Consider the following 23,554-nt stretch of genomic DNA (forward strand, 5'->3'; position numbering starts at 1 on the left):
CTGGCTTTTTGTTTTGATAGGAGTTCTCTAGTCTGCATGTTAGCCCTTTTCCATAAGCATTAAAAACACAGTAAAAATCCCAGCAATTTTCTGAAGAGCAGGTCACACAATTTTATACAAAAGTACAAGGAACCGAGAATAGCCCATTCCACGGGGAAGGAGAATGAAGATGGAAGGTGACCACGGGGTATCCAGAGACACGTCACACAGCGACAGCAACTGAGCCAGGGAGACCGAGCCCAAGGACAGGTGAATGAACCTGTGCCACAGAACAGAGTCCCGGAAAGAGCCACACACACACACACACAGTGACCTGACTCGTGACAGACACTACGGCGGTCCCCCTTATGCATGGGGGACATGTCCCAAGACCCCCAGGGGAGGCCTGACAGTGCGGACGGCATCACACCCTACAGATACTGTGTCTCTTCCTATATGTGCAGACCCATGTATAAATTAGGCGCAGTAGGAGATTAACAATAATTAATAATAAACAGAGCAGTGATAACAAGAGACTGTAAGGCAAGTTGTGACTGCACTCTCTCCCCACGCCCTCTCGTCTCAGGGGAAGTGCTCAGGCTTCTCTGCCTTGTGCCCTAACCGCCAGCATCACTACACCTGTGCCTTTGGGCCATTACCAAGTAAAATAAGGGTGAGTTGAACACAAGCACGGAGATTCTGTGACAGTTAATCTGATCATTGAGACGGCTACTAAGTGACTAACAGGCAGGTGCACAGCATGGATATGCTGCTGGACAAAGGGACAATTCTTGTCCCAGGTGGGACAGCATAAGATTTCATCACAATACGCAGGCAGTGTGCAATTTAAAACTTATGAGTTGTTTATTTCTGAAATCTTCCATTTCATATTTCCAAACCCTGATTAACCTCAGGTAAGTGAAACCGCAGAAAGCGAAGCTGGGTAAGGGGGGGCTGTAATTCAGTGGGGGAGATGATGGCGTTTTTAATAAATGATGCCGAAATAAATGGAAATCCATTTGGGAAAAAATCTGAACGGTACTTTATACCATATAGAAAAATTAATTTGAAACAGATGATAGGTTTAAACTAATACAGCTTATAGAAGAAAACACAGGAGAATATCTTTACTCTTAACACACGAAAGTTCTTAAACATTTAAAAAATGGCTCACTGGACTTCATTAAAATGAAGATTCTGTTCGTGAAAAGACACAGCTATTAAGAGAGTGAAAAGACAAGCCACAGACACAGCCCCGCCAGGCTCTATGGGCCACACATCGTCTCTGTCATATATCCTCTATTTTTAGTTGTTCCTTTTTAAAAAATTGTAACAAACACCCTTAACTTGCAGGCCACAGGATGGATCTGGCCCACAGACCACTGTTTGCCAAACCCAAACTGGAGAAAGCATTTCCAATGTACATTGCAAAGGACTCACACACAGAATATGTAAAGAATTCCTACAAATCGATAAAAAAAAAAAACCAGTTAACATAAACTTTAAAGTGGGTAAAGCAGTTGAAAAATTGTATTACAAAAGAACATGTCCAAAATACCATGAAGCATACGAAAGGTGCTCGATATTCTTACTCATGAGGGAAATGCAAATTCAACCCTCGGCGAGACAGCTGCCGACCACCGGAAGGCTGAGTGAAAGGCCCTGCCGCGGAGACTCTGGCGGTGAGGACGTGGCGGACGGGCCTGGAGAACGTCACCGCCAGCCTGAGAGGTGCTGGAAGCACCCGCTACGGGCGAGCACCGGCCCACCCTGTGGCCCGCTACGGGCACACCCTGTGGAATTCTACTTCTGTTTATAAAGCCAAGAGACAGCAGCACCCACGCCCAGCGCAGGTCACGCAGGCGAACCTTCAGGACTGCCACGATCACAGCACCGACGGCAGGGGACATAAAGAAGTGATGGCACACGCTTACAGCGGGCGCGATGCGACAGTTTTACTGGAATGCACTTCTGCTACGTGCAGCCAGACGGGTGGACCCCACAGGCAGCAAGTGCACAGAAGGAGCCGGAACCAAAGAGCCCACATTGTGTGGGCCCATCTACAGGAAGCTCAGAATCTCTGGGGACAGGGTCAGATTAACCGTATCTCTGGGGTACAGACTGGAAAGAATCAGGAAGGAGCATTCTAGGTACTGGAAATATTCTAGATCTTAATCTGGGTGTAGGTTACATGGATGTGCACGTATGTAAACATACACCAAGCCGTACACTTAAGATGTGCACCAAGGGGATACTGGGAACATGAAAGAGGCGGCAGCACCTGGGAGGTGAGACGCGTCTCCCACCCGGACGGCCATCGCAGGCACAACCTGTCTGATGAAATTATTCGGGGACTCTGGAGTCTGTGGAAGGCTTGCAACTTCAGGGGAAGCCGTGGAGGGTAAATCGCAGGTTAATTTTGATGCGTTTCAGCTAAGCAGCAGCTGCCATCCCCCACTCCAGCCACGGGGCGGGCGGCTGCGCACGTGGTCCTGGAGAAGCCTACGTGCAGTCCGCAGGGACCAGGGTGGGCAAAGAGGGCCTTTCCTGCAAACATCAGGGATCTGCGAGCTGGTGGGCGACAGCTGCTTCTAACAACAGACATGCAGACAAACAGGTAGGGAGCATCACTGTGGCCGCTCCCCGCTTGTTGCAAGCCCCGCCCCTCCCAGCTGAAGTGACTTCCAGAGGGTGAAAACGGCTGGCACCCTTTCTCTCCACTCCCCCTTAATTCTTCCCCTTCTTCCCTTTTGGAAGCGAAACATTTAAGACAAGGACGTTCAAAAACAACTGCACATACAAGGAAAACTAGAAAGCGACTGTGCGTGCCCAGGGAACATCTCAGAAAAGACCTGAGAAGATCTTAAAAGTTTACTCCTCGGGTGGTGGTCCTCGACACGGAGACCACCTAGAGTAAACAAATAAAGAAAAACAATGAACAAAAATAACACACACACTGAGCAAACCCTGGGGAAGGGGGAGAATCTGATTTCCAGAGATATGACATTATTAGATTCAAATGTCCAGTACCCAGCAAAAAATCACAAGGCTACCAAAACAACAACAAAAACCAAACCAAACAACCAAAAAAAAAAAAATAGGAAAAGTATGGCATATTTGATGGAAAAAAATCAATAGAAACTATCCTTGAAAAAGACCCAATGGGAGATCTAATAGACAAGGACTTTAAAAAAAACTGTCTTAAAGATGCTCAAAGAACTAAAGGAAGATGGGAAGAGAGTCGAGAAAATGATATGTGAATAAAATGGAAATATCGGTAAAGAGACAGAAAAAGTAAAAGGAAACCAAAAAGAAATTCCAGAGCGGAAAAGTACAATAATTGAAACAAAGTACTCCTCAGAGAGATTCGAAGGCAGACTTGGGCAGGAGGAAGAAAGAAACAGTGAACTATAAGAGAGAACAATGGAAATTACTGAAGCTGAGGAACAGAAAAAAATCAAAGAAAAGTAAACAGGACCTAAGGGACCTGTGGACACCATAAAGCGGAGCAGTGTACGCGCTGTGGGAATCCCGGATGGAGAGGAGAGAGAAAAGGGGGCAGCAAGAATATTTAAAGATACAATGGCTGAAAACTTCTCAAACTTGATGAAAGACATAAATATAAACATTCACACTCAATAAACTCCAAGTAAGAGCCAAGGAAATGGTAAAGGAAGAGAGAATCTTAATATTCCTGTAACCAGGAAGGAGACTGAATCAGTAATCAAAAATCCCCCATCACAGAAGAGCCCTGGACCCGATCCTCCATCCAGACCACGTCAGCGGGACGCTGCTTCACCTTCTTCTCGCTCACGTGTTCGCTGGAACAGCACTCTTAGTTTCCTTCCAGAACTTGTCTTTGCATTCACTTCCTGCCTGCGTGTGCGGTGCGCGAGGCCTAGCTTTGGCCCACCTCGAGTTTCGACGTGCCTTCGTTGCCGGAACTAAGCACTTCCAGCTTCCGATTTCAAGCGAGAGACGTGCAACTCTTCTCTTCATTTGAACACTCAGAGGCCATTGTAGGGTTATTTACTGGCCCGATTTCAATATTGTTGTGTCTTAGTGGACAGGAAGGCCCGAGGAGAGGCAGGGAGATGTGGGAACGACCGGTTGGTGGAACAGTCGGAACACACACAACCTTTATCTATTAAGTTTGCTGCCTTATATGGACACAGTTCCTGGCACCCCAAAACAATTACAACAGCAACATCAAAGATCACTAATCACAAGTCACCATGACAAATATCATAATAACGAAAAAGGTTGATATTTTGCTTGAATTACTAAAATATGACATAGAGATATGAAGTGAGTAAATACTACCAGAAAAATGGCATCGACAGACTTGCTCAAGGCGGGATTGCCACCAACCTTCCATTTGTAAAAATGCAGCATCTGTGAAGCACGAGAAAGTGAAGAGCAATAAGACAAGGTGTGTCTGCACTTCGGAATTAACTTGGCCAAGAAGGTGGAAGACCTGTACAATAAACACCACAAACGCTGCTAAAAGAAATCTAAAGACACAAATCAACAAAAACGCATCTCATGTTTGTGGACTGGAAGACTTAATATACCAAGATGTCAACACTACTCAAAGTGACCAACAGATTCAATGCAGTCTCTATTGAAATCCCAAAGATATTTTTTTCAGAAATAGAAAAACCCATCTTAAAATTCATAATCTCAAGGGACACCAAGTATCCAAAATAACCCTGAGAAAGAAGAATAAAACTGGAGGACTCACATGTCCTGATTTCAAAACTCACTACAAAGCTACGGTTGTCAAAACAGCATGGCGCTGACATAAAGACAGACATACAGACCAAGGGAACAGACGGTGAGCCCAGAAAGAAACCCTTGCGTATACGGTTAGATGATTTCTGACAAGGGCGCCAAGCCCACTCCGTGGGGGAAGGACAGACAGTCTTTTCAACAAATGGTCCTGGGAAAACTGAACGTCCGCACGCAAGAGTGAAGCTGGACCCTTACCTAACGCCACATGCAAAATTAACTCAAAGCGGGTCAAGGACCTAAATGTAAGAGCTAAAGCAAAACCCTTAGAAGAAAACACAGGACAAACTGTTTATGACACTGAATTTGGCAACGATTCCTCAGATATGCTACCAAAGACACAGGCAACAAAGAAAAAATAGAAAAGTTAGATTTTATGAAAATTTAAAAATTTTGTGCAACAAAAGACACTATCAACAGAGTAAAAAGGCAACCCACAGAATGGGAGAAAATGTTTACGAATCATATATTTGATAAAGGATTAATATCCAGAATACACAGAGAAAGAACTCCTAAAACTCAGTAAGAAAAAAATAAACGACCCAATTAGAACATGGGCAAAAATTGAAAGGATATTTTCCCAAAGAAGATAAACAAACGGCCAATAATCACATGAAAAAGTTCTCAGCATTACAAATTGTTAGTGAAATGCAGATCAAAAACACGAGATAGCACCTCACACCCATTAGGACGGCCATTACCAAAACACAAACAACAAGTGCTGGCGGGATGTAGGGAAATCGGAACTCTCATGCACTGTTGGTGGGAACGTAAAACGGTGCAGCTGCTATGGAAAAAGTACGGTGGTTCCCCCCAAAATTAAAATGATAATTACCATAAAATCCAGTAATTCACTTCTGGGTATATATTCAAAAGAATTGAAAGCAGGATCTCAAAGAGATATCTGTACACCCATTTCACAGCAGCATTATTCACAACAGCTGAAATATGGAAGCAACACAAGTTGTGTGGATCCATCGAAAGATGAACGGATAAGCAAAGGCGGCATACACACACGACAGAGAACTGCCCAGCCTCACAGCGGAAGGAAACTGCCACAGGCCACACCACGGATGAACCCTGAGGACACCGTGCCCAGTGTAACAAGCCCGTCACAAAAAGACAGACTGTATGATTTCACGTATATGAAGTAGTTAGAGTAGTCAAAATTATAGAGACAGAAAATACAGTGGTGGTTGCCAGGAGCTCGGGGGACCCCCGTTAAGGAAAGGGGGGAATGGGGAGTTGTTATTATTCAATGAGTATGGCGTTTCAGTTTTGCAAGATGAAAAGGTCTATCTCGATGGCTGGTGCTGACGGCTGCACACGTGTGCGCATGCTTAATACCACTGAGCTGTGCAGTCAGAAATGACGAAGCTGGTAAATTTTACATTAAGTGTATTTTACCACAATAAATAAAAAAGATTTGCACCATTCATTGCATATAGTTTTTCTTAATGAAAAAGTACATAAAAAGAAAAAAGTCCTTTCCAGATGGATTATAAACCTAAATGCAAAGGCTAATGAAAATAGCTTTCAAATATAACACATGAGAATACTCCGTGAGTGTGAAAGAAAAACTTCTTAAACAGATGCAAAAAGCACTAAGCATAAAGAAAAAGACTGATAAATTACACTACGTTAAAAATTAAGAACCTCTGTTCACCATCATGGGAGCAGAAAAAGGTAAGACGGAGAGGGAGGAGGAATACGTAACAGGCTTGGAACCAGAGTGTGTCAGGTGTCCTCCAGATCAAAGAGAAAGATGAAGCCCTCCATATAAAGATGGGTAAAAAACGTGAGCAGAAGAGAAACCTCTCGCAGGCAAGCGTGATGAGAAGCTATTCGACCTCCTTCGGAACCAGGAAACTGGAAGCCAAACTCGTAACGTGAAAGCATTACGCCCTCGCCAACGCGGCTGCTATTAAAAGTGTGATGGCCGGTGAGGGTGAGGGTGCGCGGTGACAGGACCCCATGTGCAGTGCTGGCAGGTGCGCCCTCGGAAAACAAGTCGGCTGAGCAGTGCCACCACCGTGCCCCCACCGGCCGGCAGCCCCACCCTGCCCGGCCCCCAGAGAAGCACATGCTCAGGTCCTGGCCACATGCTCGAGGGCGCGGCGTGGGCCGTAACAACTGCAGACTGCAACAACCCAGATGCCTCTCAGCAGGGCGACGGGGTGGTGCCGTGGAGGACTATGGCACCGAGTGACGCCGCCACATAGGTGGGGTACGACACAGGCCGAGTGAACGAGCTCAGGCACAGCTGTCAACTTACGGTCGGAAAGGAAAGCGAGACGCTACGCCTCGGCGCTGAAGCGGGCAAGTGAAGCAAAGCGTAAACGTACGAGGACGCACGTGGGGATGGGGCCCCTCCCCCAGCAGGCAGGGAGTCTGGAGCACACGGCACGAGCCCTCCCGGGAGCTCCACGCTTCCACCTAGGAGACGGGTATACCGGAGTTTTCTTTAAAATAACTTAAGTGGAACATTTTCATGCATCTTTTCATGCATCTTTCTGCATTCCTCTGTATTTTTTATTTTTCAGTTAGGAAGTGTTGTTTTTACTTTTTTAAAGACTCCAAGAAATCCACGAATTCCCCTCACCAGACCACAAGGGGCAATGTCCCTGTGGGAACCTAAGTCCTCGGGTCACCGAGCATCCGCGAAGTCATGCGCACGCCCATGGCGGGGGGAGGGCAGCGGCTGTCACGCTCCTCTACGTGCTTCCCCCGCGAGGTGCTTGCGGCAAGAGTCAGAGACAGGGGCAGGGACAGCTCGGCCCCAGTCCAGGGCGAGGGGCGGGAAAGACAAGGGAGGTCGCTCCAGGCTGGCCGTGGCAAGCGACCTGTCACGCAGGAGAGCACCGACAACACGACGGGTCTCGATAGAAACGTACCCCGAGAAGTGCTGAGGCCCTCTGCATCTCTTCCTCGTTCACCCGAATGGTGTGGCTCTCCATCACTGTGATCCGAAGAGCAAAGCAGATGAGAAAACCCCGCACCAGCACGAGGAGGCCGTGGGCGAGGGGCGGGAGCGGGCTGCACGCCCTCGTCAGGGTGGCGATGACAGCGCCCGCTGCGAGCCGGCCCGGCCAAGTGTCTGCTCGGGCCGGACTGGAGCCCGGCAGTGCTGGTGGTGGGCACGGGGGCGCACAGTGGCCAGCCACTCTGGACGGGGAGCTGCCCCAGCAGGCCCTGGGCAGAGGCGGAGGAGAGCCCCGCCACAGTTCTCTGAAGGGATCCCATGAAGGGGGCGAAAAGGACAGCACGCCAGAATCAGGGACAACTGCTGACATCTCACACATCCAGGTGTCCTCCCGGATGGCTGCTCTGAGTAGCATGGGCCATCACCCCTGGGCTAGGGCTGGCGACAGAGCCAGACAGCACAGGAGCGTCCCCTAGGACCCAGATGCCAGAAACTTCTAGTCCTACTACACCAAGGGGGATGCGGCCCAACCCCTCCTGTTACAGAAGGGAGAATAAAGGGCCCACGAGCTCGTCAGTGCCCGTCCTACTCTACTTGCCCTGGAATAAGCTGAGAGAAACAGCCCTTCCTAAACAGTGCAAAGAATTCTCTAGAAAGATGATTGTACATACCTGCCAAAATTGGTATCAGAGGAAGCTCCAAAGTACAAAATAGTTGCCATAAACCGTAAACCTGTTTCACAGGAAGAGAAACCAGTGTTACCTTTAAATGATCATTTCTGCCTACCTTTGGCTGAACAGCCTCGCTCTGTGAAGCTAGAGTTAGGGCACCTCACAGGCAGGAACTGGGGCTTCCTGCCCCACAGCCACTCCTCTCCCGGCCCCCCTTCCTCAGGAAACCCCTATTTCCTTCAAGGATCCTATTTAATGGCCAGACCTGGTACACAGAAATAGGTAGGACATGCCCACTACCAATTTTCTTTAATTTTTCTCATTTTCGAGTGTGATTTAGGTGTTTGTGGATTTGTGCTCTTCCATTTCCATTTCAGAATAAGTTTACAGAATTCCCAAAAACGTGACTAGAATTTTCACTGATTTCGCATTGACTCTGCAGGTTTATAGGTTAATGGGGTAAGAAGCGAGACCCTCGCCTCAGGTCACCTCCACCGGGACCATGAAGCTGCGCGCCACGCACCCGGTCACCTTCCGTGCCCTCTCAGGGTCTCCGCTCTCCCGCTGCCCTCCCGTTCGTGACCTGCCCCTCCAGGCCACGTCACCTGGGCCCCTTCTCTGCTCTCAGGCCAGTTTTGCCCACTCGGGGCAGCAGGAGAAGTGGGTTCCCTCTCCCCACGCGGCCACAGCTTCGGGGGCCTGGCTCCTGACCAGCAGCCCCCTGCAGGCTGTTGCCGACTCGGGTCCTGGGAACGGCTCGCCCTTCGAGCCCAGGGCTGGGAAAGCTGCCAGCCAGTGCTTGTCCCCAGAGGCTTTTCCATCCTTTGCTGGCTCCCTTATCCCTGCCCTCGCCCTGGACAGAATCCCTTCATTCAGCTCTTCTCGATTGTTTCTGCAAATGCCCTCTGCTTCCTAATGAGACTCTAAGCATTTCACCATTAACTAAAATAAACTCAGCTTTTGTTAGCTGCGGCACTAGAAACATTCCATTTGAATTGGAGGCTTCTAAAAAATGTTGCAGTTGTTGTCAACCCTAGAAAACATTTTAAAAGTCCGGGTCTTATCATCTGGACCACCCTGTGATGCAGTTGACGTGGCCCTAGAACTCAATGCTATTTCCCGCACATGCAGAGGCACCACGGGTGTCGCTTCCTCCGAGTACGGATGGAGTGACAGGTGCCCCCCGACGGCCGGTGAGCGAGGTGCCCGCTCCCTGGAAGTTATAACGAAATGCCTTGCCTTCAGCTGAGAACAGAGGTCCATTGTAAGTCTGTAGAGTGTCCTCAGGTTCGCGCATATGTTCTGACTCTTTAAAAGATCAAAAGTATTAAAAATTAGGCAAACTTGGCGGCAGTGATCACCACAGTTTGGAAGCGACACAACTCACAGCACTGTTTGCTGCTAGGTCGCACGCGTCTTTCCATGGCAGACACCACACATCTGTCGCATTGCCGAACACCCCGAGCAGGCGCATTCCCACGCTGTGGAACGTACTGGGCAGATGAAGCTACCTGGCGCCTGACACCTCCTCCCAACCTGCTTTTCTCCGCATTCTACAGGTAGTGAGCCACAAGGAAGCCAGTGCCCATGGTGTGAAGACCACGCATGGTAGGGACAGGAGGACGTGGACTTGGCCCCTCGACTCCCACAGCCTTCGCCCACCAGGAGCAAGCGGAGGAGCCCCCAGCCACATGCCATACTGTCATCCTGTCCTGGACCACACAAACATTCAGTCTCTGGGGGGGTGGGCTGAGCCCCCACCACTCGGCCTGCCCCGAAGCCAGCATCAGCACCTCCCACCAAGCACCGCCCTCTGCCACAGGACTCCCGGGCTCGGACCGTCAGGCGCAGCCTTTCTGCCAAAGGCCCCTGGCAGAGGCCAGCAGCATGGGAGGTGGCGCTGGCTATGGCTGGCTGGCCTTTGTTTCTGGTCAGTCCTGGGAAGGACTCGGTGGGAGCTGCCGTGAGCACAGTCACGTCACCCATGTCACCTTCTCAGCTGCCACCTGGCAGGCTGCCGCAGGGCTGGCTGCCGGCATGAGCTTCCTGAAGGCCAAAGCTGACCAGGGGCACCTACTTAAACAGGGCTAGATAGAGCTCCCCGTCGGCTCGCGGACCCGTGGTGGCGCCCGCATCTCTGCTCCCTTCCAGAGGTCTTGGGGGGGCACTGCTCCATCGAGGACCCTGCCCACCTCCGCCAGTCACGCCTTCGGGGTGGGAGGCAGATCTCACAGGTTAGCGGCCCCCTCGTGCAGACAACGGCTGGCCAGTGAGGTACAGGGGGAGGCCCTCCGAGGCTGGAGTGGCTGAGGCCTTGGGTGAAGCTCCCCGTGGAACCCCGAGGCCAGGGCAGGGGGCTGGAGGGCGTAGCAGCTGCTGTCAGGGAGAGGGCACCGCTGAGCTGGTGCTTTGTCCCCTATGGCCACTCCCACCCGACTTATGCACGTGTTATGCTAGAAAAAAACTAGATCTTCTGGTCAGAATCCAAGTCTTGCATCATAGCCTCAACTTGACCTTGGGCCAGGTGCATTAACACGGGGACCTTCCTGAGTCTCAGTTCTGTCACCTGTAAACTGGGACTGATAACACTGAGGTGGACAGCTCTTGCTCTCAGGGGTGAGATTTCAGCTTTTGCTTGGGGACAGTATGGGATCTGGGTAGGACAGCTACCTCACGCCCCCGCCTACCCTCCAGGGCGCAAACATGGAAGCAGTGACACAGAACACGAAAGCCATGGCTCATGCTGGCTCGGGCCTGTGGGCTCCTGTCCCCTGGGTACTTTGAGCTGCCTCTCTTGCAGGTCTGGTTCTGCTTCTCCTCAGAGCCAGGAACAACCCCGGACCTCCCACAGGCCCCCCGTACACAGAGGGCAAGTGAGCCCCTGACACAGACGGTCTGTGGGACAAAGGGCTCCCACAGCCGCCGGCCTTGCTCCCTCCGCTCGCACCCCACAGCCGACCTGCTCCCCCAGTCGAGCTTTCCACGGTACTCTACCTCTGAGAGGCCTAACAGAGTGGTCAAGGGCCCTGCTGGCCCCGCCGGGCGCCTGCTGCGGGGCGGCACCTGTGTGTCTCCAGACTGCTGCTTCTCACAGCCGTGCCTCCCTGGAGGGGGGTGGGGGTGCTGAGGAGTGAGAGTGGCCGGCCCAGGCCCCCTGCCATGGCGGCCACGTCACCAGCACGGAGAATTCATAAACAAGCGGCTCTCCACTCAAGGAAAAGGCGAGTCGCTGCCCCAGGTCCATTTTGAAGGGCCGGGCGGTGAATAGAATTCCTTGGGAATAGCTTCTCCAAGGAACAGAAAACCCCACCCTTACCCACATCCTCCCCGAGATGTCGGGGTGAAAGGTGAAGCATTTGCACTGAAGGAGCAAAGCGAATGCCCACAACGCTCCTTGTGCTGCCAGGCGCTCCGCAGAGCGGACAGTGTCTGGAGAACGGCTGGGCCGCGCTGATGCTGACAAACCAAACCCAGAGCAGCTCACCACCGTGTCGCCCGAGGCGTTCCCGTGCGCGCTGCTCGCTTCGGCAATGACAGAATTTCCGAGGTATTTTGCCACCAAATCTTCAAAAGAGGGTGCGGCCTCACTAGGATCTATAAGCCACGCAGCAATTCTGGGGTCTAGCCCCACAAAATCAGCAACTAAAGAGAAGAAGGTCATTTAATCATCCGAGGAAAAATGAATAATGGTGCTTGCCCCGCTTTGACGAGGTCCTCGAGGTTTAGAGGAACAATCGCAGCATTACGAGCCACCCCCTCGAGTTCCAGGGCTGAGCGCGAAGTGACGCTCTGTCAACACCGAGGAATTTCTAAGCTTTGACAAGCGGCCTCCACAACCCGGGTCCTGGCCAGTCTGGTGGGACTCAGCCCTACAGCCAGAAAGGGAGGAGGCTCCGAACTAACGGGGAATTCGGATCTCTTGGGTTTGAAAGAGGCGCAAGTCAGAACGCCCAGCCGCCCTTGCCGCCTCTCCTTCCCCACCGTCCTCCTTCTCTTCCTGCGCCCCATCCGCCAGGCCCCTCGCTGCCCCAGGCACCTGTCCCCCTCCAGATGCCCTTCCAGCATCTCCACTCCTCCCAAGGCCTCCCCTCCTCCGGCCTCTCCCTGGGCTGCCCTCCCAGGCCACCCCGACCCCGCATCGCAAGGGTGTCCAGGATCCCTGCTCCTGAGCACACGGCGTCCTCGTCACCGAGTCCCGGGGCGGGCGGGCGGGGTGCGCGAGGACAAGGTGCTTGACATGCTGGGCACTGGCCCTGCCATGAGGACTTCCTGTGAGCCGGCCAGATGTCCTGCATCATGACGTGTGAAAAGGGCAGGAGTGAGACATCCCTGTGGGGAGGGGGGGCACTGCCCCCCAAGTGTTAGATTTCTCATCTGAAAACCGAGGGAAAGAGTACTGTGTGGATCTGGGAGACATATGGGAAGGTGCTTTTTAAAAAATAAAAATGATATTTGCTAAAGAGGAAAGGTTGGTACCAGAGTACTTTGGACATGTTGTGGGGGGTGGTTATAAAAGGATGGGGGGACTGATAAATCCAAACCCTACGTGATTGACTTTCCAAGCTCCCTTAACACTTAGAACTGTGCTATGCAGTCAGGTGTTCGCCTTAGAACAGGACTAGAACCGCGGAGCACATCACACGAGCCCAGGAGTTCGCCTTCGGGCAACTTCCACTGACACCAGTCTAAGAGGTTTACGGTCACCAGCCGCCAACTTCATGTCTTTTTGTTGGGCGCCTGGGAAGTCTCTGACGCTGGCAGGTTTGGAACTCCAGGTGAGAGGAAGTCGGCAGTCATCCTGGCTGCGAGCCACCGAGGCGGCTGGCCATGACTTTCCATGGCACCGTCTGGGAATGCTAACTGACCCAGGACGGCGATTTCTTTCTACTAGCCTTTTCAAAGCTCTAATGTTTCAAAATAAAGTGTTCTTATCAACCTGTATTTTTGAAAATCCTTGAGGAAAGCCAGACAGTGCTAGAACGGGGGCTGGGCCCTATAAACCCTTGTATCTAACGAACGGACCCCGCCAGAGCAAATCCCACACTGGGGAGAAAATGCCAGTAGTTGAAAAAGAAATGCCAATAAAACATGTAAAACAACCTAAGAAAAATTAAATAATTAAATAATTAAAGAAATCTATTAAAAAATTAGTTAAATAAATAAATCTATGAAAAATAAATCAGAATTAGAAGGACTTAGAAATTAAGTGACTTAGAAAAAGAAAAACTGAACAAAGAAATGAAAGAATTCAGTAAAGAAAAATAAAACAAAAAATTTCAGAAATAAAAAACTGGCAATACACAAAAACAAATGTAATAGATCATGCCTTAAGTAAGAAAGAAAATGGAAAAGAATATTTTTAGTAAAAAAGAAATGAAGAGATTAAAAATATATTCTAGGTAAAGTGCTAAATATAAGATAGAGAAGGAAACTCAACATGTGGGATGGAGTCCGAACAGCACAAAGATACATGACCAGACACTGAGCCTCCTCACAGGAGGACACGACACCGCTTCGGGTTAGGGGTAGAGCTGTCGGTGTCGGGGTCAGGGTCAGGGTCAGGGTCAGCCCTGCCCTCCGAAATCAGCCTGAATCTGATCAAGCCCCAGGATCCGGTTGCCAGTTTACGAGACACAGAAGAGAAGAGCATGTCAAGAAGCGGGTGTGGTCACAAAATCCAGACTGTGGGGAACCTCGCAGGACAAACCACCTGCTTCCATCAACGCGACACATCGATTGCAAGGACATAAGGCAGAAGGAGAGAATATACAGATTAAAAGAGATTTAAGAAAGATATTACACCTATCCCAGGTATGGCTCTCAATTCGAACAAACTATAAAAAACAAAAACAAACAAAAATATTTCAAGACTGCGGGAGTGCTAGCCCCGAGTGGATACCTGATACTAAAAGGTCATTGTGAATTTGGGGGCGGAGATGATATCGTCTTAAAAATGAAATCCTCGTATTTTAGTCATATAGTTGAAGTATTTACAGATTAATCATGTTACGCCTGGACTTTGCTACAAATAACCTGGGGGTGAAAACGTGGGGCGTTATAGAGGAAAAAATACTGGACACAGCTGGTAATTGTTAAAACTGGGTGATGGGTGTCTGTTTTCTAGCACCACCTCTGACATCACGCCACACTCCTCCAGTCCCATCGACCCCGGCTGGGGGTCCAACAATTCAGTTCAGCTCTGACACTAAGTCCCGAGTCAGTGCAGACCCTGCAGGTGGTGGGCTGAGCCCCGCAAGGCCGTCCCCGCTCCGGGCACCAGCCCCAAGTGCTGGCCTCCTGCACTCCAGTCCCACCTCTGACTTACCACGCTTCCAAGAGCCATCGTCGCCAAAAAACTGCAGCACCGTCCTCACAAAATCCTTCGCATTGAAACAAATAACAGGACATTTACGTGTCAGCAATTGCAACAGCACATTCCTAGAAGATCAAAAGAAACGTGCTGGTTCAGACATTTGCTCAGAACTTTGGCCCTTGGGAAGACATCTGCACTGCTCCACCAGCAGCTGCCGCTCAGGGCCCTGCGCCGACACTCCTCTAGGAGCCTTGCATACGTGAGGTCAGGCGTCCCTTACTACTTGCATCTTACAGATGCTGAAGCTGAGACACAGAGAGACAGTGATGAGCCCGAGGCCGCGTGGCTGTTCAGAGCCCACCCTGGGCAAAGCCCCATGACTTACAGACTAAGCCCCAGACTCCTGCGCAGAGCACACAGGCTCAGGCGCCCGTCCACGCCGCCCCCGCCGCCCCCAGCACGCCCTCCGAACACCCTCCCCTCTGCTCATACTGAACTCTCTCCCATGGCCAACAGGGAAGGCCCGGACGGTGCAGGTGCAGGGGGTCTTCCAGAGAGCTGCGGGGGTGGGGAGACCGGGGGTGGGGCCGGTCACGGAAGGCCAGAGGAGAGAGGGAGCTACTGGGGGGATCGTTTTATGAACTATACAGACATCTAACCAATGTGCTGTATAATTGAAACTAATTTAAATTAAAAAAGAAAAAAGATGCTGCCGGGACTTAGGAGCTGGGCTCATGCTGGGCTAGCCCGAGCCCGCCGCGGATGGCCAAGGCTGCGGGGGGCCGGTTTCGGGGAAGAGAGGAGGTCGCTTTTGCACGTGTTAATGAAGTGACTATGAGCTGACCAAGCGGAGCAGGATACAATTCCCGGGACTCAGAGAGGGCCATCTGAACGTCAGCGATACCGCGATATCGCAGAACAGAAACAGCGCACTGTTCTTTCAGAAGACATCCACGTAAGAAGACGGTTGTGGGTTCTTGGGAAGCGAGCTCTATTTGCCACTGTGTCATCATCACCTAAAATTACTGTAGTGTAAGTGCCTGGCACTAAGCTCCTGATTGCCACGCATCTGTTTCTAAAGACATCCACCTCGAATAGACACGTCGCCAGCTGTAGGACACAGCTACTAGCAAACCAACCACACGAGGCTCTAAGCCACCCCCAGCCACGAAGGGCCCTCTTTCAGAAAGCCCTGTGTAACCAAGATAACTGACTGCTGGAGTGACCCCCCTATTCCCTTCCCGCGCCCTAATGCCCACGCTCATGCTTTACATTAGCCGATGAAGACTGGACCCTCAAACCTTGGCACCTCGCCCTCAGCCTGGAATAAAGGCCCAGGTCCACGCTTTCTCTCTCCCCGCACCCCACAAACCCTGCTGTGTGGCCCTCGGGATGGTGTGTGCCCTCCAGGATCTGTGGATAATAAATGCGGCTCCTCAAAGACTCTGATAGCTTTTGCTGAAGTATGTCCAGGGTTCATAATAAGAACCACAAGGGCGGATCTGGCCACCATGTGGGCCCCTGCGGGGGGCACCTCCGAGTAGCATAGGCCCCAGGCGAGTGTCTCAGATAAACCGAACATGGAGAAGGTCACCATTAGTGGGCTGGGACACACACAGCCATGACCTGAGACTCAGCCAGGGCCCGGGGAGGCGGTTAGGCAGGAAGGGTCAGCGTGGCTCCACCCACTTACCCGGAGCCCCCTTGAACTCCCTCCAGCACAGTGGCTCCAAGGAGCTCCCTCGGGGCAGCTGACTGACCCTGAGCTCAGGGGGCTGGGCAGACAGGAGCTGGACGCCCTGACTCTAGGCAGAAGTCCGTTAGGCCAACACCAGCCGAGGACGGCTCCAGCCCACAGCGGGGCCTCTCAGGGTTCTCAGACCCTAAGAGGGCGGGACCAGGTGTGACACCCGTGTGTGCGCACAGGACGGAGCTCTGATGTTGGTGACGGAGGACAGTTTGCTGTTCGAAGGCAGGGATGACCTAACTTCTAATGCTGCGACTGAGTGAGCGTGTGCCATGAGGAAAACCGGCCGGGACTCTGGCAGCCACAGCAGGTTTTCAGGCCCAGGGATGATGCTTTTGTCACCAACTGCTCCTTGAGATGGAAATTCGTATCCTGGAGCAAGTTTCGCCGTGCCAGAAGCTCTTTGAGGGCGAGTGCAGAGAGAGGACCAGTGTTTGCAGATGTTTCTGTCATTTACATCCATTTAATTTTCACTGCCCACTCGAAACTTCTGAAAGTTTAAAATAGGAGCCTGGGGAACGTCAGGGCAAAGCCCACACATAAGCAGGATCGAAGGCAATGAGTGAAGACTTCTTACCTGGCGAATTCAGTCTGTGCCTCTTGTTCTCGGCCCCATGTGCAAGAGCGCTCTGTGTTCACGTAGATGAAGCAGTCACGGGCAGTGAGGCCTCCCGTCAGCGCACCGCCAGGGGCTGAGGCACCTGGGGGCCCGCAGCCTCCTTCCGGGGGGCTCGGCAGCAACATCACGATCCCTTTAACAGAGGAATCTGGAGTCTGAACACACAGTGAAAGTAAGTTTCATCACTGAAGATGGATGACATATTTATTCAAGAAAGATAGTCATGTTTTATAACCGAGAGAAAAGGCCTAAAATTAAATTTGTAACGAACAGCTCTTCTAATGACCATCAAGGCCAAAAGCCAAATCCATGATCTTACTCTGGCCTCCTTCCCATCCAACGTCATCATAGAAGTCTTAGCCAGTGCAATAAAACAAGGGAAAATAAAAGGCATATCAATCAGAAAGGAAGAATTATACTGTCCTTATTTACAGATGGCACAAATATCTGTAGAAAACCCAAAGGAATCTACGAAAAAACTTAGCAAAGTTGCAGATAAAGATCAAAACACTAAAATCAATTGTATTTCTATACACTAGCAATAAATACGTAAAAATGAACTTGTTTAAAAAATAAATTACCATTTTATAATAACTATTCCAAAAATGAAATACTTAGAAATCAACAAAACATGTACATGCTCAGTATGCCGAAAACTACAAAATACTGGCGAAAGAAAAAAGAGCAGACCTAATACAGAGACATACACCATGCACAAGGACTACGAAAATGAAATAAGAATGTCAATTCTCCTAGGTTAATCTATAGAACCCAGAAGATCAATAACCGCCCCCAAGTACAAGAAACACAAAGAAAACTATACCAAGTCACATCATGATCAAATTGCTTAAAACCAGTGATAAAGAGAAAACCTTAAAAGAAACACATTACCTAGAAGGACACAAAAATAAGGATGACAGAAGACTTCTTGTGGGAAATAAAGCGAGTTAGAAGACAGTGGAGGATCATCTGTAAGCACTGAAAGGAAAAAACCATCAACTTACAATTCTTTAGCCAGCAGAATGTCTTTCAAAAATCAAAGGTACAGTGAGATTTGTATACTACACTGAAAACTACGAAACGCTGCGAAAAGAAATCGAAGTTTTAAATAGATGAAAGGACACCCCCAATTCGTTGATTAGAAATCCCAATACTGTTAAGATGGCAAAGCTCCCAAAATTAATCTATAAATTCAACATAATTTGTATCAAAATCCCACCTGGACGTTTGTAAAAACTGACAAACTGATCCTAAAATTTATATGAAAATACAAAGGAACCGGAATACCCTACACGATCTTAAAAAAGACAAAGCTGGAAGACTAATACTTCCTGATTTCAAAACGTGCTACAAAGCTCAAGTAATTAAGACAGTGTGGTTCTGGCAGGACGATACACATATTTATCAACAGAAAAAGTTTAAAGTCTGTAAAAAAACCTTTATATTTATAGTCAATTGATTTTCAATAAAACTATCAAGACAGTTTGATGGGGAAAGAAGAGTCTTTTCAACAAATAGTGTTGAGAAAACTAGACAGCCATATGCAAAAGGGTGGCCTTGTGCCTGTCTCACACAATATCCAAAACTTAACTCAAAATAGATCACAGATTTAAACGTAAGAGCTAAAACTATAAACGCTTAGGAGAAAATAGTAAATCTTCATGGCCTTGGATAGGCAAAGCATTCTTACATATAGCAACAAAAGCACAGGCAATAAAAGACAAAAATTAATAAATTGAAGTCCATCAAATTAAAAAATTTTTGTGCTTCAAAAGACATCATCAAAAAATTGAAAAAACAAGCCAGATTTGGAGAATTGCAAATCAACAGACTTGTATCAGAATATGTAAAGAACCCTTACGGGTCCAAAATATAACACAAATAACCCAATTAAAGAATGAGCAAAAGATCTGAACAGACATTTCACCGAAGAAGATATACAGATGGCCAATAAGCACACCAGAAGATGCTCAATGTCATTAGTTATTAGGGAAATGCAGTTTAAAAGGACGATGAACTACCACTTCCAACCTATTAGAATGGCTAAAACCAAAAACATGGACAACAAGGACTGGCAAGGAGGTGGCGATTTTGGAAGCCCGGTATGTTGCTGGTGGAATGTTAAATGATATGACCACTCTGGAAAACATTTAGGCAGTTTTTTAAAAAGCTGAAAACTATGTATGCATTATCAACCACTTACCACCAGGGGGGAAGAAAAGGCTTAAATTTTTTTTTTTTTTTCAGCTGAGGCAACCCTTGGTCGATCTCACAGATTGCAAGGAACTTGTCAGCTTGCGATCCCTTATTTTTTATATTTTTTTATGCCCTGGTCTTCTTCCTAGGTGGTCTCCCATCCAAGTACTAACCAGGCTCGACCCTGCTTATTAAAATCTTATATCTAACTCTCCTATCAAAATCAGACACTAAGAAAATGGGTTTCTTTTATGGTACTGAAAACAAATAAACAAACAAAAACTAACACTGTTTACTGACCTGGTCAGCTCTTAGCTGGGTTGAACCATCCTTATACATCAGAGTTACCACCAAGGTGACTGCCTGTTTGAGCCTTTCAATCAGCTGGCTTTTCTCCAGATCATCCAAATACCTTATATCACAAAAATGGTTTTTGAATGCTCTGGAATTTCCAGAATGTAGGGAGTCTTCAACTTCATCAGCATCTTCTTCCAACGCCGTGTGTTTACTTGCTTCCTCTAATGAATTATTACAGGTAATATGTTTTCTTTTAAGACTCATGCTTGCTTTATTTTCATTTATATACTTTTCTAGGAGATGTTTTCTTTTATGTTCCATTTTCTGTGGAACCGAAGCCTCTTGGTTATGCTGGCGAGTTAAACAACTGGAAGGCGCCCACGAGCTGACGTTCTGTTTGGGGTCGGTAGGCAGCTGGTCTGTGAGTGTGGTCCTGGAGGACGGAGGAGAGGGTCCGATGGAAGTTCTTGATGCCTGGCTCATACAAGAATTAAGATTCTACAGAAAAATGGAGAATATTTCCTTAGCATATGGATTCATAAGGCAGATCTATAAACTAAACTTCTAACAAAACTCATCTAAGGTAAAGTGGGAACAGCTGCGTATGACCTAATGCAGTGATGTGACGTCTTCTAGAGCAGCGACTCCTCAGCCCAGGCAGGAGTGCCCGCCGAACCATGGGCTGAGGCGGGCAGGGGGCCAGGAAGCCCCCGGCCACACCCCGGAGCGGGCGTTGTACGTACGTAATGAGAGACACCATGGACGGGAGCGTATTGCAGACATGCATAAGAGTGAAGGTCAATAACTGACAACTTTCAAGTAAAGCCATTTATAGAGAAGATGAAATCATCACAACTATTTGATGTTAATCTATCTACTAAAGTTTTTTTAAACATGGCTCAGCAGAATTCCTCTTTCTGCCTCTGTCTAGCGATATGCAGTATTCATTCAGTCTCACGGCCTACGGGGGGTGGGGGGGCGGGGAATCATGTCTATCGGTTTCATTATAGAATTCACTTACAATAAAGTTTGATTTTTAACGTTTATTTTTATGACATGATTTATGATATACGTACACTGTTTTGAACAACTGCATACTAATACTACTTTAAAATAATTTTGAAATAAAATGTTTTAACACTTGGTCATACAGTCACAGAAAATTTTAATTTATACTCATTTTTATTGCAGAGAAATATGATATGGTTTTCAAGAAAAGACTTTCAAGCATAAAACTTTATTACATTAAAAATTCTGTGGAGGTGCAGACAGGAAAGGGAGTTCATGAAGAAAAGGGAAAACGTAAAATTTCAGTGTTGAATATCCTGCTGAAGCATTTTTTTAAAGAGATGACCATGGATATCAAGTTGCCAGAGTACAGCGTGTATTTAGATTTCAGTGAATCTCTTCGAAATGTTTTATTAATGTCAATATTACCAATACACCAGAAATCATGTTGTAGAAAACTTTTAAAATTTGTGATGAATACTTTAAAATCAACTTTAAAATGTCGGAAGGTACATGGCTTTTCGAAATTCTTGTGAGAGAAAGGTTTGAAGACCTCTGCCTGAGGGACCCAGGCAGTCTGAACGCCACAGGCGACCACTTCCTTTCTGGTACGAGGGGCTGTGCAGCCCTTCTCTGCCCAAGACGGCGCTCCCTCCGGTTGGGGTGACTGATCACCCTGGCTACCCGGCCACAGGGGAGTTATGCAGGGGAGCTTAAATTAGATGCAGCTGGACTGGGATTAGAACCCAGGTGGTCTGCATAGCTAACCACAGTGCAGCCACCACCGCTGTTTCACAGACGAGGCCTTCGGTGATACGAAATGACCGCTTCGATCCCTCCGCTCGAGCCACGCACACGGCACCCATCATGAATTTTATCCCCTCTCCTTTCTGGACGTCTCTTTATTTCCACCACTCCAAGTTCCACGCTCTCTTCCCTTAACCTGAAAATTCTTCTCAAAGCCCTCCCCACACTCTCTGACGGCAGGATCTCTTGGCTGACCATCTCCTAACCATCCTTCAGGTCTCAACTCGGGTATAATTTTCATAATTTTCATAATTAAAAGAAAGGTGTCCCAGACCCCTCTCCCCACCACCCGAAAGAGCAAACTGAAACAGCACAAAGCCCGGGTGAGATGCCTCTCCAGCCACTCCCAGAGCCCCGGGCGCTGACCTCCCAAGGGGCCCTCAGTGCGGTGGCACCTAGAGGCTGTGCTTCCCCGTCTTCCCCTCCCCCTCACACGAACTACACAGAAAGCTCCTGGAGAACAAGAACTGCCCCCCTCTTTTCTAAAACCATCATATCCACAGAGCCTAGCACATAGTAGACACATAACAAGTATTTGTTAAATAAGTGACGGTTAACTGTTTAGAATGATTCCTATGTGCAACGATTTACCTTCTTTTCCGGGGACCGATTCGTACCGTGTCCAAGCAGAACTGAACACTTAACGCTGGGATTGCTGACCGCTTCCGCAGCTTTTAAAAACACAAAAAAGCAGCATGAAGCATTAAAGAAACACTGACAACTAAGTCATATCACGAACTAAACAATGAAAATAGCCTCTACAATCATGCTACTTACTCATGACTTACTTAAAACAACATAATAAAATTCACAACCAAAATGCATTAACATTGTGATAAACATTTATGTAAAGTATCTTCAAATTAACTGGAGACAGATCTATGTAATCCTGAAATGTTTATTAAAAATTATCTGGTGTTTGCATTTGAATACTTGATTCTGAAAACCCAAGGTCAACATTTTGCAGAAATCTTGAAAATATTAAAGGTTTGAGGAAATTCTTTGAGTAATATTGCAGTGGAACAATTAGAGAGTCAGTAAAACATCAGTAACACAAACTTCTGATTTAAATTTTGCTTTAATTTTAATAAGCCTGAGCTGGACAGTAAGTGACAGAATCTGGATTCAGCCCCAGGCACGTGACTCAGGAGTCTGTGCTCATGACTGCTGTGATGTCCGTTCCCGCCACAGCAACGAAGACAACCAAAAAATGCACGAGCAGGGACATCTTTCATTTACAGAAGAAAAAAGTTATACTCAGGATAAGTTTAACGAGAAAGGCACAAGGCACTCAATGATGGAAACGTAAAATCTAATGAAATAACACAAAACATATAAATGGAAAGGCAGAGCACTGGGATATACACAAAATGTTTAATTCTTTCAAATATAAACTTAATGCAGTTTCCGTTAGAGCCCTACAGGGCTCTTTTAATTGAAAAAAATAATTTCAGAGTACCTATGAAATGTTCAATATCTGAAATTAGAAGAGAAAAGTTAAAAAAATTAAAGACTTGCCTCGCCAGATTACCTGAACATACTATAAAACCACTATAATCAAAACCACATGGTATTTGAATAGAAATAGATAAAAGATCTCAAGAACAGAATAGACAATCCAGAAACTGACCTCAGGACTTCTAAGACCTTAATATACAACAAAAATGGTATTTCAATTAAGTAGCAAAGGACAGCTTAAGAAAGAGGGATAGTACAACCAGCACCACTTCTAAATAAAAATAATACATTGGGAAAACTACTTGGAACAAAAGTAACAAAGGGTTAATATCTGTATTATACAACAAGTCTTACATGGTGAAGAAGACAACTCAACAGAAAAACGAGCAAAATCTAGGAAGAGACAATACACGAAATAGCAAATCCAAAAAGCAAACAAACAGGATAACAGGCTCAAACTCACCAGTAGTCAAGGAAATGAAAATTAAATTGAATTCAACTGGAGACCGAGGGGAAGAGGTGGTCTCATGCATTGCTGGCAGAAAGGTGAATAGTCAGTCCACACTTAACGTCATCGATAGGTTCTGCAACTTTCCGTAGAATGACGTATGACGAAGCCAGTTTTAGCACGGGCTAATTTATGCTACTTAAGTGTGCTCCCCGCTGCCTCCGCTACGTAACAGCAACCCTAACTTCTGATGAGCGGGGGGCCAGCCACAGCAGGCTAGAGATCACACTCCCTGTC

General features: G+C 48.0%; 1 protein-coding gene across 1 annotated transcript in view; it reads right to left on the reverse strand.

The window, feature by feature from the left end:
* Window positions 1–23,554, reverse strand: part of POLN (DNA polymerase nu) — a 93,364-nt gene that overhangs the window by 62,697 nt on the left and 7,113 nt on the right. The window contains exons 2-9 of the mRNA XM_023520235.1: window positions 21,943–22,022; window positions 19,540–20,034; window positions 17,002–17,198; window positions 14,690–14,802; window positions 11,849–12,006; window positions 9,604–9,672; window positions 8,365–8,425; window positions 7,665–7,729 (exon numbers count right to left, since the gene is read on the reverse strand). Of these exons, the coding sequence (XP_023376003.1) occupies window positions 7,665–7,729; window positions 8,365–8,425; window positions 9,604–9,672; window positions 11,849–12,006; window positions 14,690–14,802; window positions 17,002–17,198; window positions 19,540–20,034; window positions 21,943–22,022 (1,238 nt within the window). The remainder of the gene's footprint in view (window positions 1–7,664; window positions 7,730–8,364; window positions 8,426–9,603; window positions 9,673–11,848; window positions 12,007–14,689; window positions 14,803–17,001; window positions 17,199–19,539; window positions 20,035–21,942; window positions 22,023–23,554) is intronic.

Source organism: Pteropus vampyrus, unplaced genomic scaffold, assembly GCF_000151845.1.
Source record: "Pteropus vampyrus isolate Shadow unplaced genomic scaffold, Pvam_2.0 Scaffold253, whole genome shotgun sequence".
Lineage (NCBI taxonomy): Eukaryota > Metazoa > Chordata > Mammalia > Chiroptera > Pteropodidae > Pteropus > Pteropus vampyrus.